The 14913-nt window shown below is 40.9% G+C and overlaps 1 protein-coding gene across 1 annotated transcript in view; it reads left to right on the top strand.

The window, feature by feature from the left end:
• The first annotated feature begins 4967 nt into the window (after nucleotides 1–4967).
• Nucleotides 4968–14913, top strand: part of erc2 (ELKS/RAB6-interacting/CAST family member 2) — a 61517-nt gene continuing 51571 nt past the window's right edge. The window contains exons 1-2 of the mRNA XM_042224929.1: nucleotides 4968–5182; nucleotides 9861–10668. Of these exons, the coding sequence (XP_042080863.1) occupies nucleotides 9997–10668 (672 nt within the window). The 5' untranslated portion in view covers nucleotides 4968–5182; nucleotides 9861–9996. The remainder of the gene's footprint in view (nucleotides 5183–9860; nucleotides 10669–14913) is intronic.

The raw sequence follows: 14913 nt of genomic DNA on the forward strand, positions 1-14913 counted from the left end.
AGAGGGTGACCAGAAGTGAGGGCCACTCATTCTACAATTTAGTCACCGTTACGATCACTCAGTGGGCTCAAAGATTACAGGAATTGAGGCTTTAAATTTAAACTGATTCACCGTGCTACTCGTTTCTGAGAAATCTCCTGCGAGTGCAACACTCCCTGTTTCTAAATCTTTTAAACACATAACAAACCAGACGAGTTTATGATGAAAAGTGTACAGAAAAACTAAAAGCGACTTTTACAGTCTGAGGAGATGCTTAACAGGACTTTGATGTGTTTGAAACCATCAAAAAACAGATCCATAACCCTATCAGCCCTAAATATGGCAACATTAATCAGGCTATTGAAATTAAATAAACAGGATTTCCTCCCTCACCCGTCCCAGTCTCAACCTACCTGCTCGCAGTCCTTTAAATAATGAAACAACCCCTCTCTGCGCGCCTTTATGGACTGATGACTTTGTTTCGCCATTGATTGGCTAAGTTTTATTAATTTTAATTTAAGAACTGAAATTGATGACTTAAAAGTAAACTCAAATTATTATTGTTACGGTGCTGGATGCCTTGATGTAAGACAATATGACTGTATCAAGAAAAACTAAATATGAGAAAAACATATTGCTTGAATAGCACATGTCAAAAAAAAGAATTCCAACGATTCGATTTTGAAATTTTTTAAGAAATTGTTAAGACTCGGTTTTATTATGGTGACATTTTGTACAATTATTTATATTCCTATCAGTGCAAATACTGATTTTAAAAACTTTACAAAAAGGACATTTCTGATATTTTTTTTATGTCATAGTGCTACTCTGACTGACAGCCGTGTTTCACCGACCCATCAGCGTTCAGCGAAACTCCAGGTTTCTCCAGCAAAGTAAGGATAAAGAAGGGGGAACAAATTCCCACCAATATTCCCTGAAATCCATCATATTTGAATGCATTGTTTTGTCTGAGCATCAGCACAAAGTTTCATTAAAGGGTTGTTTTTAGTTTTCATTTAGGATTGTTTATTGTAAAAAAACGTAAGCAGTTAAGAGAACTCACAATATCAACAGCAATGTTTTGAACAACTAATCAGTTGATTGTTCATTTCAGCTGAACACTGGCCCCTTTCTGGGTGTGCTTCTGGGTAATAATGAAACTGCTCACACAAACTTTATAATGTTCGTGAGCACTTGGCTCTCGGGGTCTGGGGTTTTTTTTAGCGTGAGATAAACCAATTTTAATAAAACCAAGATTTAAGTTTTGATTCAGTTGTCTCACTGTTTCTTTCCATTATTTGGATACAGAGTTATCAGAACAAGCCACATAAAACCCCACTGCCTCTAAAAACATAATGCTAGATAAAATAAACAACCCCCCCCCCGCACAAAGCTTACACATCAATATATCATATGCATTAATGAATGTTTTGTTTCCTCACATTTTTATTACTGCTTCCTATTTTATTTTTAGCTCTCTTTTCATTTAAGAAACTTCCCTTCTTGCCCATGAGGGTTTCCTGTCTGTGTGACTACCTACTTATTTGTTATTTATTTGTTTCACCTTCATTTCATTACCCTTGCAGCATGTGCGTTTCCTGTGTGTGTGTCTCATACAGGCGGTTTTCTTTTTCAGTGGTTCACTATTGGCATTTTGTTTTATTTTATTCCTTTCTCATGTTTTTAAAATAAGATTTCTCTTTGTTACAGATTTACAATCCGTAACACATTTCAGAATAATATTTAATACAGTTGTTGTTATTATTTGACAACTTAGTGGTTTCTTGTGAACTTTCCACATTGTGATGGAGTGATGGAGCTTTTGGGGTTAGATTTGTGGCACTTGGCATTAGTGTTTGTGATGCAGTGCTGGTTATATTTTGGGTAGTGTGAGATACTTAAGATATGTAGGAGTGTGTACCAGTACCTGTGCATGCAAATTCTTTGGGATCGTGGCCTTAAACTCACCTAATTGAATTCAAAAGTTAAGAAGAGAGATTGCCTCTGATTGTCATGGGTCTGTGGATGTTACAAACTGCGTTCAGTGTTGTGAGGATGGCCTGAATGCAGGCTCTCGGGCAGGCAGAGGTGATGATAAAGCAAATGATTTAATAGAGTGTTAACAAGAAAAAATAAGGGAAACACTGGAAATGATGAGCTACAAGAAAACACACACAGGGAATGGGAACTGCCAGGAGAGCAGACACTCTAACAAAGACTAATAGGACACATGGCACTGCATACACACAGACAGAGAGAAGGGCAATCAGCGAAGTGGAAACAGATGGAGAGAACGACGCAACACCTGAACTAAATCACAGAAGATGGGAGAAGGGAAGAAAAACTAAAAGCAAAGCACAAGGAACAATGGACTATCAAAATAAAGCCGGAAGTGAGTCAACTTGGAAAACAGACAAAGGAATAAACTTAATACAGGAGACTTGACAAGAGAGGATGGCACACTGAAGGAGGAATTAAACTCTAAAGGATCGAGAACAGCACTAAATACACTAAAGTGGGGAAATACATGAAACAGCCTAAATTCTAAGTAAGCCAACAATCACATCAGATATTTACAAAAACAAAACTTGAAAGTCTAAAACACTTAAATACTGAGCAAACTGACCGTGGCACTGTCACACATGAGGCAAGTAAACCTTATGGCTAGCACTCACAACAAAAAAGAGGTCCTGCTGGTTATGAGATATGATAAGGTAAACATCAGAGGAAGATAGAAGAAAAGATTATTCAGTCAACATGCCCAAAGGGTGTTTTACTGCTTCCTCTTTCCCCCTCATTATTGTTTCTGGATACTGGCGTGTGCGCATGAAATAAAGAGCTTCAGAAGCAGAGAGACCATGTGAGCTGGCGTGTTTGTGTGTTCAGGACACAGAAATGCTGATGCTTCTCCTTTGGGCCCTGTCAAGCACACTTAGCGTCAGTGTTTACAATGTAAAATTGGAGAAAGTCCCTGTAATTCCAGGAGGCCTGAAGGCTGGTGAGAACAGGAGGAAGACAGGAGCCAGGGGGAAATTGTTCGGAATTGGAAAAGCCCTCGGGGCTGTGTGTTCAAACACATGTGAAGGACGCACTCACCTCATGGTAAAATCACAGTGCATGATGTCATGGGTTTAGATTGATTTCCGCTGCAGCGTAGGTTCCTCTGTCAGAGCAGCTCAACAGATTCGTGGTTACCCTCAGGCAAATTTGATTTATAATGCTGGCAGGCTGAATACTGTTTTATAAAAGAGCACACAATGTGTCAGTGCTTTTCTGGCTCTGTGATTCTTCCAGTGGTTTGATTTAAAAACAAAGATTATCTGTCCTAGTTCAGGGCTGCTTTCATATTTTAAAGAGGATGTTTTTTGGGTGTGGGGGCATTCCTATTGTGTTTGTGGAGAGTTAGAGAAGATTAATATCACTCTCTTGTCTGTATGGTAAAATGTGACTGCATGAAGTTTTGTTGTTGCTGTAAGATTACCAGTGCATCAGATGAAACAGTTTCTGCCTCTGACTGAATACAGAGACAGAAACTGCCTAAAGCTTAAAGCTTTCACTACATTAAACAAGACCAATTTCAAGTTAATTAATGAGGCCTTGAGTTGCTGATCAATGCAGTAGATTTTTATGTCTTATTATGATACAGCAACGGTAGCGGTTTCCTGTTGTTTCTGAGCTTCATGCAAGGCTAAGCTAATTGTTAAGCTAATTGCTAAGCTTTACCATGTTTTCAAGGATGGTCTGCATGTTTTCTGGTTTGTTTCCTTTCATCGGACTGATTTACAACTTTTTATTATGGATTTTCTGATTAAGGCCCGTAGCTTATGTAAACCAAACCTAGACTGGCTTTAATCACTCTAACAGACATCAATATGTAATAAAATGCACTTGATCCACTTTCATGCAAGCAGATTGTTTCTTCTGCTTGATGAGAAAGAATGAACTAGATCAGATGTGCAAGAGTGGTCCTGATTCTGTGACCTATCATTCTACAGATAGGTCACAGAAACATACGGGCTTTGCTGTAAAGAGCTGAGGCTGTCACACAGACTAAGCCCTAATGATAGAAACAGGTGATTAAAAAAACAAATTTGAGTCCTGCTATACATAAGTAACCTTAAAATACTTTAGTAAATGTACTGAGTTACTTTCTACTACTTGTTGAATAAAAAAAGTATTCAGGTATATTTTGTCAATGATCCAAACTGATTTGTACTTAAACAAAGGTCAGTGCAATATAATCATATATAATCAGTTCAATACAATCACATAATAATTTGATTGTAATTTGTCCTTGTATCTAATATTAAATACACAATTTTACTACTTAAAGCAGCAGACTAAGTGCAGGAGCTGATAACTAACCACCACACTTGTATTTGGGGTGTTGTAAAGCATGTAAAACTGGACTGCCCGTGGTGTGCCAAAAAGTGAGTGACTACCAAAAAAAAAACATTTCCAGTGGGGTTTTTTGTGTTTTTTAAAGCACGATATATTTGTTTGTTTGCTTTGGTAAACAAACTGTGACCTGATTCAAGTATCTTTATGACTCTGTGTTATTGTACTTACATTATAACCAATCCAGCCTTTTTGGGCTACTTAACATATCTTTATAAATGGACTGTTTCTTATATCGCACTTTTCTACTCCACTTGAGCGCTCCAAGCGCTTTACACAACATGCTTCATTTACCCACTCATACAAGCACGATTTTTCTACACTTAAGTGCTGTCTATCTAACAGACACACACATTCATACTCTGATGAACGCATCGGAGAGCAATCTGGGGTTCGATATCTTACACAAGGACACTTGGGCACCTGGAAGCATTAAAGTGCTTCCAGGGCCCTGTGCACGCAGGTTTGATGCGCTATTATTGGCACAGAGAGACGTGCAAAGAAAATAAAATAAAACAAGATCCAAATATCTTCTACTAATGTGGGTGGGAATGGTCAGTGATTCCCATTCAACACCAAGATGTGAGATTCAGCGCAGGCCGCTCTCCGCATCCCTCTCGCCCATCCCCTCCCGCCAGCTGCCACTTGCAGTAGTGGTGATGCTGCTCCCTGGCGTGTAGAGGAGGAGAGAGAGCGTGCCCGCTGCCCAATGACAGCGCAGGATGCTGAGAGAGGCTGCTCGGGTGAATGGAGGCGACAAGATGCCGTCTAGAGCGGCGAAGAAGAGGAATTAACATCGATAAAGGTAAAGCCCGTGCGTTTATTTTACCTCACATCAGATCTGTGATTTTCATTACAGAAGAATGAACGCCTGACATGCGCGAAGGTTTTTTCCCCCTGCCTTCTTGAGGGTTTCATGAACGACTTGCCGGGGGAAAAGGCACAGGCTGTGTGCGTTTAAAAAAAAGAAGAAGAAGAAGAAAGAAATCCTCCTAATTCCGTGGTGGCTGATTGCATAGCTCACTTGATACGTAAGAATTTGCATTTTTAAGCCGCGTTGACGCGATAGAGCAGCGAAGTCTTTCAAAATAAAGGTTTCAATGGCTTTCTCCACGGCGGGTTAGACTAATATTTCATTGGTGTATTCAGATGCACACCACGCTGGAGCTATCGAAAATGTAGGCCCAGTGAGCTGTCAATTGCTCGGTCGTGCCTTCCTGTATTACTGTGCTGCATTAAATGTAGCCCCTATCACCCAGTGTCAATAAGGCGACATAAGGAGAAACACCTCAGCTCCAAATAGTCGTTTATGACTTAATGAAGGCTACCGTGATATCGGGGTGTTTGACATTTCCCTCCCCCCGCCCGTGACATCTTCCATTTGGAGCCTGAAGCATAAGCTGGACCATCCTTAAATACTGGAATTTGGTGGATAAGTGGACATCTACATTTTCTCATCTAATCATCCAAGCGTTGAAGTCCGTGGGAGGCATTCGGGGGCGTCAAGGCTCTGTAGTAGAATACATGATGAGGAGGCTGCATGTGTTGCACTTGCTCTCGTAAGGAACCGGTTGGCGTGCTTGGCCGCCTTCACATGAATTACTAACTATTATCGGCCCATATGACAGTCTATTTATAGAAAATGTCCTTCTTCTGTCCGCCATTGGCATGCGCTCTGACCTCACATTACCACAGCCGCTCCATATAGTTTAGTAGGCTGGTCGTTTCATCAGTTTTAAGAACAAAATACCCCCGTGCAGCCTTTCATAAAATGTCACGATTGCCTGATAGGAAACACTCCCCCTGGCCCCAGAGGTAGCCAAAGCATCCCCTGTGGTGAAATCTTTGTTTCGGGACATCTGTACCCTCTCTGCTGTTTCCGCACCATTTCTCTCCGATCGTTTCTTTACTGTGTTATACTGTAATTTGCTCTTAGGTTTGTCACCTCAGCGGCATAATCTATGTTTCAAACCCTCCAAAACCACGCGTGTTTGATATTTACGATCGCAATAATAAGCTCACAGCAGAAAGCCTGGATAATAAAGTCTGTAAACAAGTTTGGTGTTATAATGGAAGTAAGCTCTGATTTCCCTTCTGATTTGTCATGGAACCTTTTGTTATCCATATAAGGTAGATGATTGCAGTTGGGCTTGTCATCAGCTGGCATCTCTTGAGGTTCTTCTATATTATCACTGTTTCTGCAAAAATAGATACTCTCCTTTTTCCATTTTTTGACAGTTTTGTCATTCTGGCTTTCTCAGCAGTGTGCTTCGGATGCAGGTGATTCAAGTTTCCTTTAGAAAAGGGTTATAACAACAATAAACGAGCCCCCACAGTCTTTTATAACACATAATATAAGGTAGAACATAGCACGTTATGGTATTTGTCACAGATATTTGTCACTTGAGTCCAGCTTCTACAATGAAACAAACAACAATGACTAAATGGACTAAATGGATGATTTAGTGTAAATTTTTTCACTATCTGCAATCTTACACTGCAAGTCCTATGACCAATCCACAATTTACAGATTTCCATCCAACTATTCCACCACTGCAAGTGCAAGGAGAGAAACACATGACTGTGGCACAATGATGTGCTTGGAATGTGCCATATGGTGGACAGGGAATACTGTGCAATGTAAAAGCCTTATCACTAGCAGCTGATTTCTGTTAGGACAGAGAAAGACACACTTTTGGTGTGTTCACTTAAGCGGTTGGAGTCTATTGTGCTTTCAAAACCTGTGTTTGTATGTTGTTGTTGTTTTTTTTAAAAACATTTCCCAGCATTGTTCTGCATGTGTGGTTTTCCTGTAATTTCAGAGTTTATATGCCTAACTCGGAATGGAAGTTGGATAGCCTAAAAAGCTTCACCGTTGGGCAAGAAGACACATTTTAGGTCAACTTACAGAGTGAGAAACATGCTGGAGTCACTGCCTGAATCGTTGGCTCATCATTTGTGACACAAGTCAAACTAAAACAATAATCCTATTTCTGTAGAGACTCGCATTTATATATCCTAACAAACTCTGATTCACTGGATATTTTCTGACACATTAATGCCTCAACTCTGAGCAGTGTCATCTATCAGCAAAAAAATAATGATTATGAGGCTCATTAGCAGGACAGTGCTAATTTGTTAAAAGTTGCTTCTCTGCAGTCTTTTGCTGGATATGTTGGGGGTTTTTCCCCATAAATTTACCAACTAGATTTCACAGAGCTGCTGTAGCAAGCTGACCGCTGAAGATAACAGCAGCAGGCTTTGTTGTTGCACATGTCAGCATATTTGAAATTTGCATTTAATTTGCTCGTGTCCCTTTGAGCATGTAAAGTTAAAAAAGAGGGGTTTTTTGCAGCTAAAGGATATAGATGAAATATCTGAAGGCATGCTCTGTCCGAGCCTTTAGGCAGATTCCATTTGATTTTCTTTTGCTCTTTTTAAATATATGCATATATCTGTCCAGCCCCGTTCTGTTTCCAGACACCTGTTACTTAATACAGCTAGCAGAGAAGACACTGTCTCGTTCCACTTCCTCAGCCTGGCTGCAGTGATCGCTGCTGGGCAGGCGCTGATTTACAGATGAAGCTTCGGTGAAAGCAGCTGAGGGTCCCCATCATCAAAAGTCGCATTGAATTTCACACACTGCCCAACCTGTCGATATGCTCTACCGTGCCATTAATTGTCATTTTAACTGCCCTTCAAAGTAAAATACAAGAATGTACATGATAATAAAAAAGGAATTATTTGCAGAATATACCCTTAAGTAATTTTTGTGCTGCATATACAATTAAACATTTAAAAAAAATTTTTTTTAATCAGACCTTTTTGAAACGTGTTCAAGCGTTACGTCAGACGACTGAGGTGCTTTATCTTTGTTAGCCCTGGCATAGTCACCATGGCAACTGGATCTGCGTAACAAGTGTCACCAAAGGAGACACTTTGATGGAAGAGTCTGGTTCTTTTTAACTTACACTGAATGCCTATAAGCTCAGTTAACCTTTGTCTTATACAGGGTTATACAGGGTTATATAAGGTATTTGACCCCAAATATCAGCTACGGTGTAATAAGGACATCAGGTTTAAATAAATTATAAGCGTGATACATCTTGTGATATATTTAAACTAAAGATGGCACAAAATGACACATCCATTATTACACCCATTAAAAATTAACTCTCCCACATCATTTTCTCCCATTTAGCCAGTAATGTCTGCTTTGCTTTGCAGTCTTTTAATTTCTGAAAAAACAAAACAAAAAACAAACTAGGCCCCATACTATCGCATTACTGTAATAGTTAATACTAATCCCTTCACATGTTCAAAAAATGAAACCCAGTCAAAAATATCCATTTATTTTCTTCATTGCAGTCTGGAGTCTATGCCAGATGACACTGGGCAAAGAGGCGGCGTACACACTGGATGGACAGTTCACCAGTCTAACACAGGAAAACGCAGAGAATCAGACAACCATCCACACTTTACTGTTTGCACATAACAACATGCAGTTAAGAGATAACGGCTGCAGCATTGTGCTGATCCCAAAGACACGTTCAATCCCAAACTCTTTACAGTCTTATTGTGAATATTACTGTGTGAATTAAATTATCCGTTTATGAGACAATAAAATACTGCAGGGCTTTACTCTGTTCTGTTTGCCATGGAATCTGTTAGCTGTCTTTTTGTACACACATAAATCACATTTATTTCTTTAGATATTGCATTGACTGCACTGTTGGATGCACTGTGATACTCTGTGTTCATGTGCTGTGATGCTCTTCATACTGTTACAAGCATGCTCGGTCATGCTTCTGTGTATGTGGGACATGTTATGGGCTAACTGCTCATTAAAACCACTTTCCGAACAACACATTTTTCTCCTCGCACGAGGAGCTAATTAGGAATCAACACTGCTAATTGGGTCTGTACTTTATCATTATATCTTAATATAATAAAACAATACAACTAATAGCCCCTATTAGTTTTAATTAAAGCAATATCATTAGAATGTGAAAAACCTTAAAAAAATGACTAGATGTTTTAAAAGATTTTTCTTTAGTATCTCAGTAAATTTTCCATGGATATCATTGTTCACTCTACTGCACAATAAGCAAGCATCAGTGAATGGGCATGTGATATATTATTCCTGTGAATTAGTCCGTTGTTTATTTGGGATCATTAATGGGATTTACTGTACATCACTGCTGGACAGTGTATGAATCCAGTGGGATGCTGGGAGATTCCTGTAAGTCACATAAATTGTGTCAATTTGCTGCTAATAAAACTAATAAATGATAAAACTAGTTATTTTTCAATCCATAGTAGTATTTTGCAGGCCAGGTCTGTTTTGGTATTCTTTTCTGAATGCAGTATTTTTTTTGGGGGGTTTTTTGTAATAGTAAATGCTTTGTCTCGCTGTGCCTTTCATGTGACACGTACAAATAGTGGTTATTTATCTAACAGAAGCTTCTCTCCTGTTTCCTCAGATCTGACTTTGATCTACTCCACCTTTTCAGACATGAAATAAGTCATCCATGTGCAGTTCTAAGAGTCAGAGCAGTCTCATTATAACTCGCCCCTGTTAAGGACCCCTCTGGTGGCTACACCGCCGAATCACAGGACATGTACGGCAGTGCCAGAGCTGTAGGCCATGTAGAGAGCAGCCCCGTACGGTCCCCGCGCCTACCAAGGTCCCCCAGACTGGGCCATCGAAGGGCACACAGTGGGAGCGGGGGCGGTGCGGGGGGCAAGACGCTCTCCATGGAGAACATCCAGTCCCTCAACGCTGCCTATGCTACTTCGGGGCCCATGTACCTGAGTGACCACGAGGGCGTGGGCTCCACTGCCACCTACCCAAAAGGCACTATGACTCTGGGTCGCGCCACCAGTCGGGCCATGTATGGGGGCCGTGTCACAGCCATGGGCAGCAGTCCCAATATTGCTTCTGTGGGGCTGCCTCATGCTGACCTTCTGTCTTACAGTGACCTGGGCTCCCTCTCCATGCTGCACCCCCACCACCACCAGGGGGTGCCCTCTGCTCTGCTGAGGCAGGCAGTGCGGGGCAGTGGTGGGGAGCTGCTGGAGATGCAGGCCCAGCTCAGGGAGATGCAGAGGGAGAATGAGATGCTGCGACGGGAGCTTGACCTGAAGGACAGTAAGTTGGGATCTTCCACCAACAGTATCAAGAGTTTCTGGAGTCCTGAACTGAAGAAGGAGAGGATAATGAGGAAAGAAGAGGCGGCTCGTACGTCAATCCTCAAAGAGCAAATGAGAGTCACTCATGAGGAGAACCAGGTGAGACAAGCCCTCGTAGCTGTCATAATCCACTCATTACTGCAGTGAATTTCAGTTGCTGCTTTTGTCTCTTGCCTTTCTGTTTTTTTTCACGTACTGTCCTTCTTGAGCTGTGACTGTGCTTTCACCACGCTCTCCTTCTGCAATAGACCACAGTCATCCTCAGTCCAAGATTTCAGAGAATTATTGCAGTCATGTTTTTCAATACTTGTGGGAACCTTTCTGGAAAGAGTTATTTGTGTGCATAAATATTTAACATGCCGACACTCTCCTCTCCTAGTACTCCTCTGCAGAATCAATGTCACCTCAGCCACAGGAAATACAAAACCCTAATCAAGTTTTTTACAATATACTCGAAATCTGAGCATATTAAGTTAAAAGTGCAGTGACGCTGCCAACAGGTAAACTGAACTTCCTGCACACAGTATAGAAGCAGCACTGCTTAATTTTAGTGTATTTTTTTAAAGGTTCAGCAGATTGGCCCTAGAGGGGGGAGATGTCAAAAGGTTTTCTGCTTGCCTCAGTGTGGGGGTGTAGTCATGGCCCAGTTAAATCACTGCCTGACAAGAGTAGGCACAAGGCCCAGACACAATTGTCAAGGACTCTTAAACACTCTCTATCTGTCTTACTCTCTAACTGTCATTCTCATTTTCCACTGTCTGTCCTTTACTCGCACTGGCTTTGATCATCTCTCGCTGTTTACCTCTGTTCATCTGGCCTTCACTGCATTCACTTTAAGAGAGCTTTCAACCCACTTTTGGAGTTAATGAAGTAAAAGGCTAACCTGCAGCTTTCTTCTTCTTTTCCACTGACCTGTGTGTGCAGCACACAAATATCTACAGAAAACAAGGTGGATAAAAAACCCCCAGCTGAGCTCGCGTTCATGTTGAGAAAATGCTCACCCTGATTTTAATCATTTTTATGTCAAACCTTGGTGGCAGAAATTGGAAACAGTTAGCTGACTCATAGTCTGGAGAGAATATTTGAATATAAAGCCCTCGGTTCAGTTGGATATGTCATTGCTGATGATACAGTGCACTAGATTGTGGAGTAGGTCAGCGTATTGCTTGTCTGGCCAGACTGAACCGTACAGTATGTTTTTTCTTTTTGTGGCAGGCTGTGGCATGATGCAGCAAATTGAAGAATACCTCAGTGATGTAAAGGTTAAATATGACCAGCCGGCTGGCGTCTTTGTGCCAGTTTGAGATGTGATTTAAAATAACGAACAGCCAGTGGGGCATTCATTACTCAAAGCAGCAGACGGTGTCTCTCCACCCTTCAAGGTCATAGAAGGATAGTGTTAGCAGGACCGTCACATGACTGTCTGTCGGTACATTGGTTTGGATTTATGTATAAGAACAGCCCTTTAAAAAACAAATCGGTTTGGACGCACCTGATTTGACTGGAGTTAAAAGGGCCTGCACTTTTTATTCTTGTGGTTACAGCAGTGTCATGAGGCTAAACTGAAAGATGCGTCACAGGCTGGATGCCTAAACCTGCTAGCAACCCTCATAAAGGGTGTGGGGCAGGTGTACTTTGATTCTTGTCTTTCTTTATGATTCCTAAAAAAACAAAGGGGCACTTGTTTTGGGCGTGAATGAGCACAGCAACTGACATTTAAAAGATTTGTGTGGTGTTATTCGATTTCCTTGATTTGTTTTTTGAATCCACGCCTGAATAAAAATGATATCATCATTTGCAACACACATTAATTTGGCAACAGTTGTGTAGATTATGCACAGCCTTTGTATTTGAATAGTAGGCAGACTGTCTGGTTATTACTGATGAGAGTCTGTGTCACGCATCGGGACGAAGTCAAAGATTTAACATCGAAACAAGTTTTGTATGCAAATGTGCCTGTTTAATAGCAGTGTCAGTGACAGGACCAAAGCAGTTCTTTACATTCAGTGTGATTAGGTACTGAGTCCTGTATGCATTTTTAGCCTGGCTTCAGACATTGCAGTGGCTGATTGGTCCTGTAGAACATGAAGGCTATATACAGTGTTGGCTTTAATAGGTTTTCACTTGCCACAAATATATTTAGCCTTGTCCAGTCCATAGTCATCCCCTGCACTGAGTGATATTTATGTTCCTCCTGGTAGGGCTCATTAATGAAGTATGTCAGCTAATAAAAGGCAGATGTGCCTTGTTACTATAATTGGTCTGTTCTAAGTTGATTTCTGGGCTGCAAGGCGTCCTTACATAAGTGCATACTTGCAGTGGAATGCTTTGGTCACACCCACTAGGCTTGTTCAGAGGCTGAGTGAGGAGCAAATTGCTTCATTAATAATGGAGTAATTTCAGGCCAATCATTACGTCTGTCTTGCAGAACTCTTTACAGTTGCATCAGGTGCCTTGGGCCTCTATTAGCTTGAGCAAATGCCATGCATTATTTATCGTGCGAAATCTAGAATAAGGGAGGATGTGCTTCTTTTTTTAGACAAACTTTTTAAAGACATGCTCTCTGGCATTAGATTTTGCCTTTTGTCTGTTTTGTAAAGCGAAGATTTCATTGTGAGTGAAATACCAAGCGTAGCCTGCAGAGTTTTTATCAAAACGTTCAATGGTCATGACTGGAGGTAATGATTACTGATTAGCCCGGGACCGTTTTGTGCATTTTTAATGTAGTGTGGCTGAGGCCGTTATAAAACTGTTCTTTTTTGACTCCATTTCACCAAATGTTTTGCTGCGCTCAAGCTGGAGAAGAGCTGCTGGAGGCAAATATGTGAGCTAGAGCATACCATATCGGACTGAGTCATGACCACTCCTGCTCAGCCACCCAGTCAGCCTGCATCAATGCTTTTCACAAAAATGGAGGCTGAGCTTCCCAGTCCCTCTGCTCTGTGTCTGTGCATGGGTGCAATGTTTGCTTATTTTATGCTGGAAGATGCCAATCTTTACATGGTGTTAGCACAAGTGTGAACTTGTGAATCTCACCAGAGTGTTGGAGTGTATTTTAAATACCTCATGAAAAAGCATTCATGCTTGTATTCCTCATATCTGTGTGTGTAGTGGGTGTGAGTGGACGGATGTGTTTGCATTCTTAATTAGCGGTTACTTCCTTTTGTAGTTGTGCTGGCTTGTAAATGTGTGCACAGAAGTTTAATTGCCAGGGTGTGTTTGTGTGGGAGGGGATAGTTAATTGTTTGTATGTATGATTCATGGCTCAGGTGAACCCACTACAGAGTACATTAGTGCAGTTTGTTGATTTATCCCATTTCATTAAGTAGCAAACAAGCTTGCAGCTGTCATACACACATGATGAGCAAAAGTACTGATGACACGTTGAGTCATGTCACAGTCAGCGTCATGTGAATAGTCACTTTTCTTAAAGTGCCCATGGATCCTTCCCGTGCCTGCCACTCTCCATCAGAGCACATAAGATGGCTGCTGCCTCATCCACACGACAGGAAGGTGTTGAAATGAGGAGGCCGTCTCCCTATTTTATTTTGACAAGATGAGATTAAAATGCAGTTTACATAGGGCAAGGCTGCTAGGATTTGGATGAGAGTGAAATGTTACAGTCTCCTTTTTCTACAGAATCGCATCAGTTTAGATTCAGAGCAGAGATTTGAGTGCAGAAAAATCATAACAAGTAAAGTAATAAAAAATATGCACAAATGTAAGCCAGAAAATAAAAGGTAATCACACAATTAATGACACTGCAGTTTTGCATTTCTCTAGGAACATACTTGAATCTTGTTATTTCAATACATTACACTGAAGCATGTCAAAATACAGTGGGGGGAAGAATGATCTGATCCCCTGCTGAGTTTGCTCACTTGCAAAGAAATGAACTCTAATCTTCTCTGATTTTTATGGTAGTTTAATTTTAATGGAGAGAGACAGAATATCAACCAGAAATTCAGAAAAAAAATACATTAAAGTTAAATCCTTGTTGGCAACCACAGTTGTAAGACAGCCATAACATGTTTCTTGTAGTTGCTCAGCAGGTCTTCACACATCTCTGGTGGGATTTTTGGCCCACTCTTCTTTACAGACACTCACTGAAACCTTGAGGTTTCTTGGCAGCTGCTTGGCAACTCAAAGCTTCAAAGTCTGGAGACTAGCTAGGCCACTCCATGACCTTAATGTGTTTCTTCTTTAGCCATTTCTTTATTGCTTTGGTCATATGTTTTAGGTCAGGGGTCAGCAACCTTTCTGATGATGAGTGCCATCTAAAATTTCCTCAGAAGTCAATGTGCCATATGATTGCATTAGCAATAAATTTAATAACGCTCTATA

This window comes from Haplochromis burtoni, unplaced genomic scaffold (genome assembly GCF_018398535.1).
Source record: "Haplochromis burtoni strain Fernald_Lab_line unplaced genomic scaffold, NCSU_Asbu1 Contig_156, whole genome shotgun sequence".
Lineage (NCBI taxonomy): Eukaryota > Metazoa > Chordata > Actinopteri > Cichliformes > Cichlidae > Haplochromis > Haplochromis burtoni.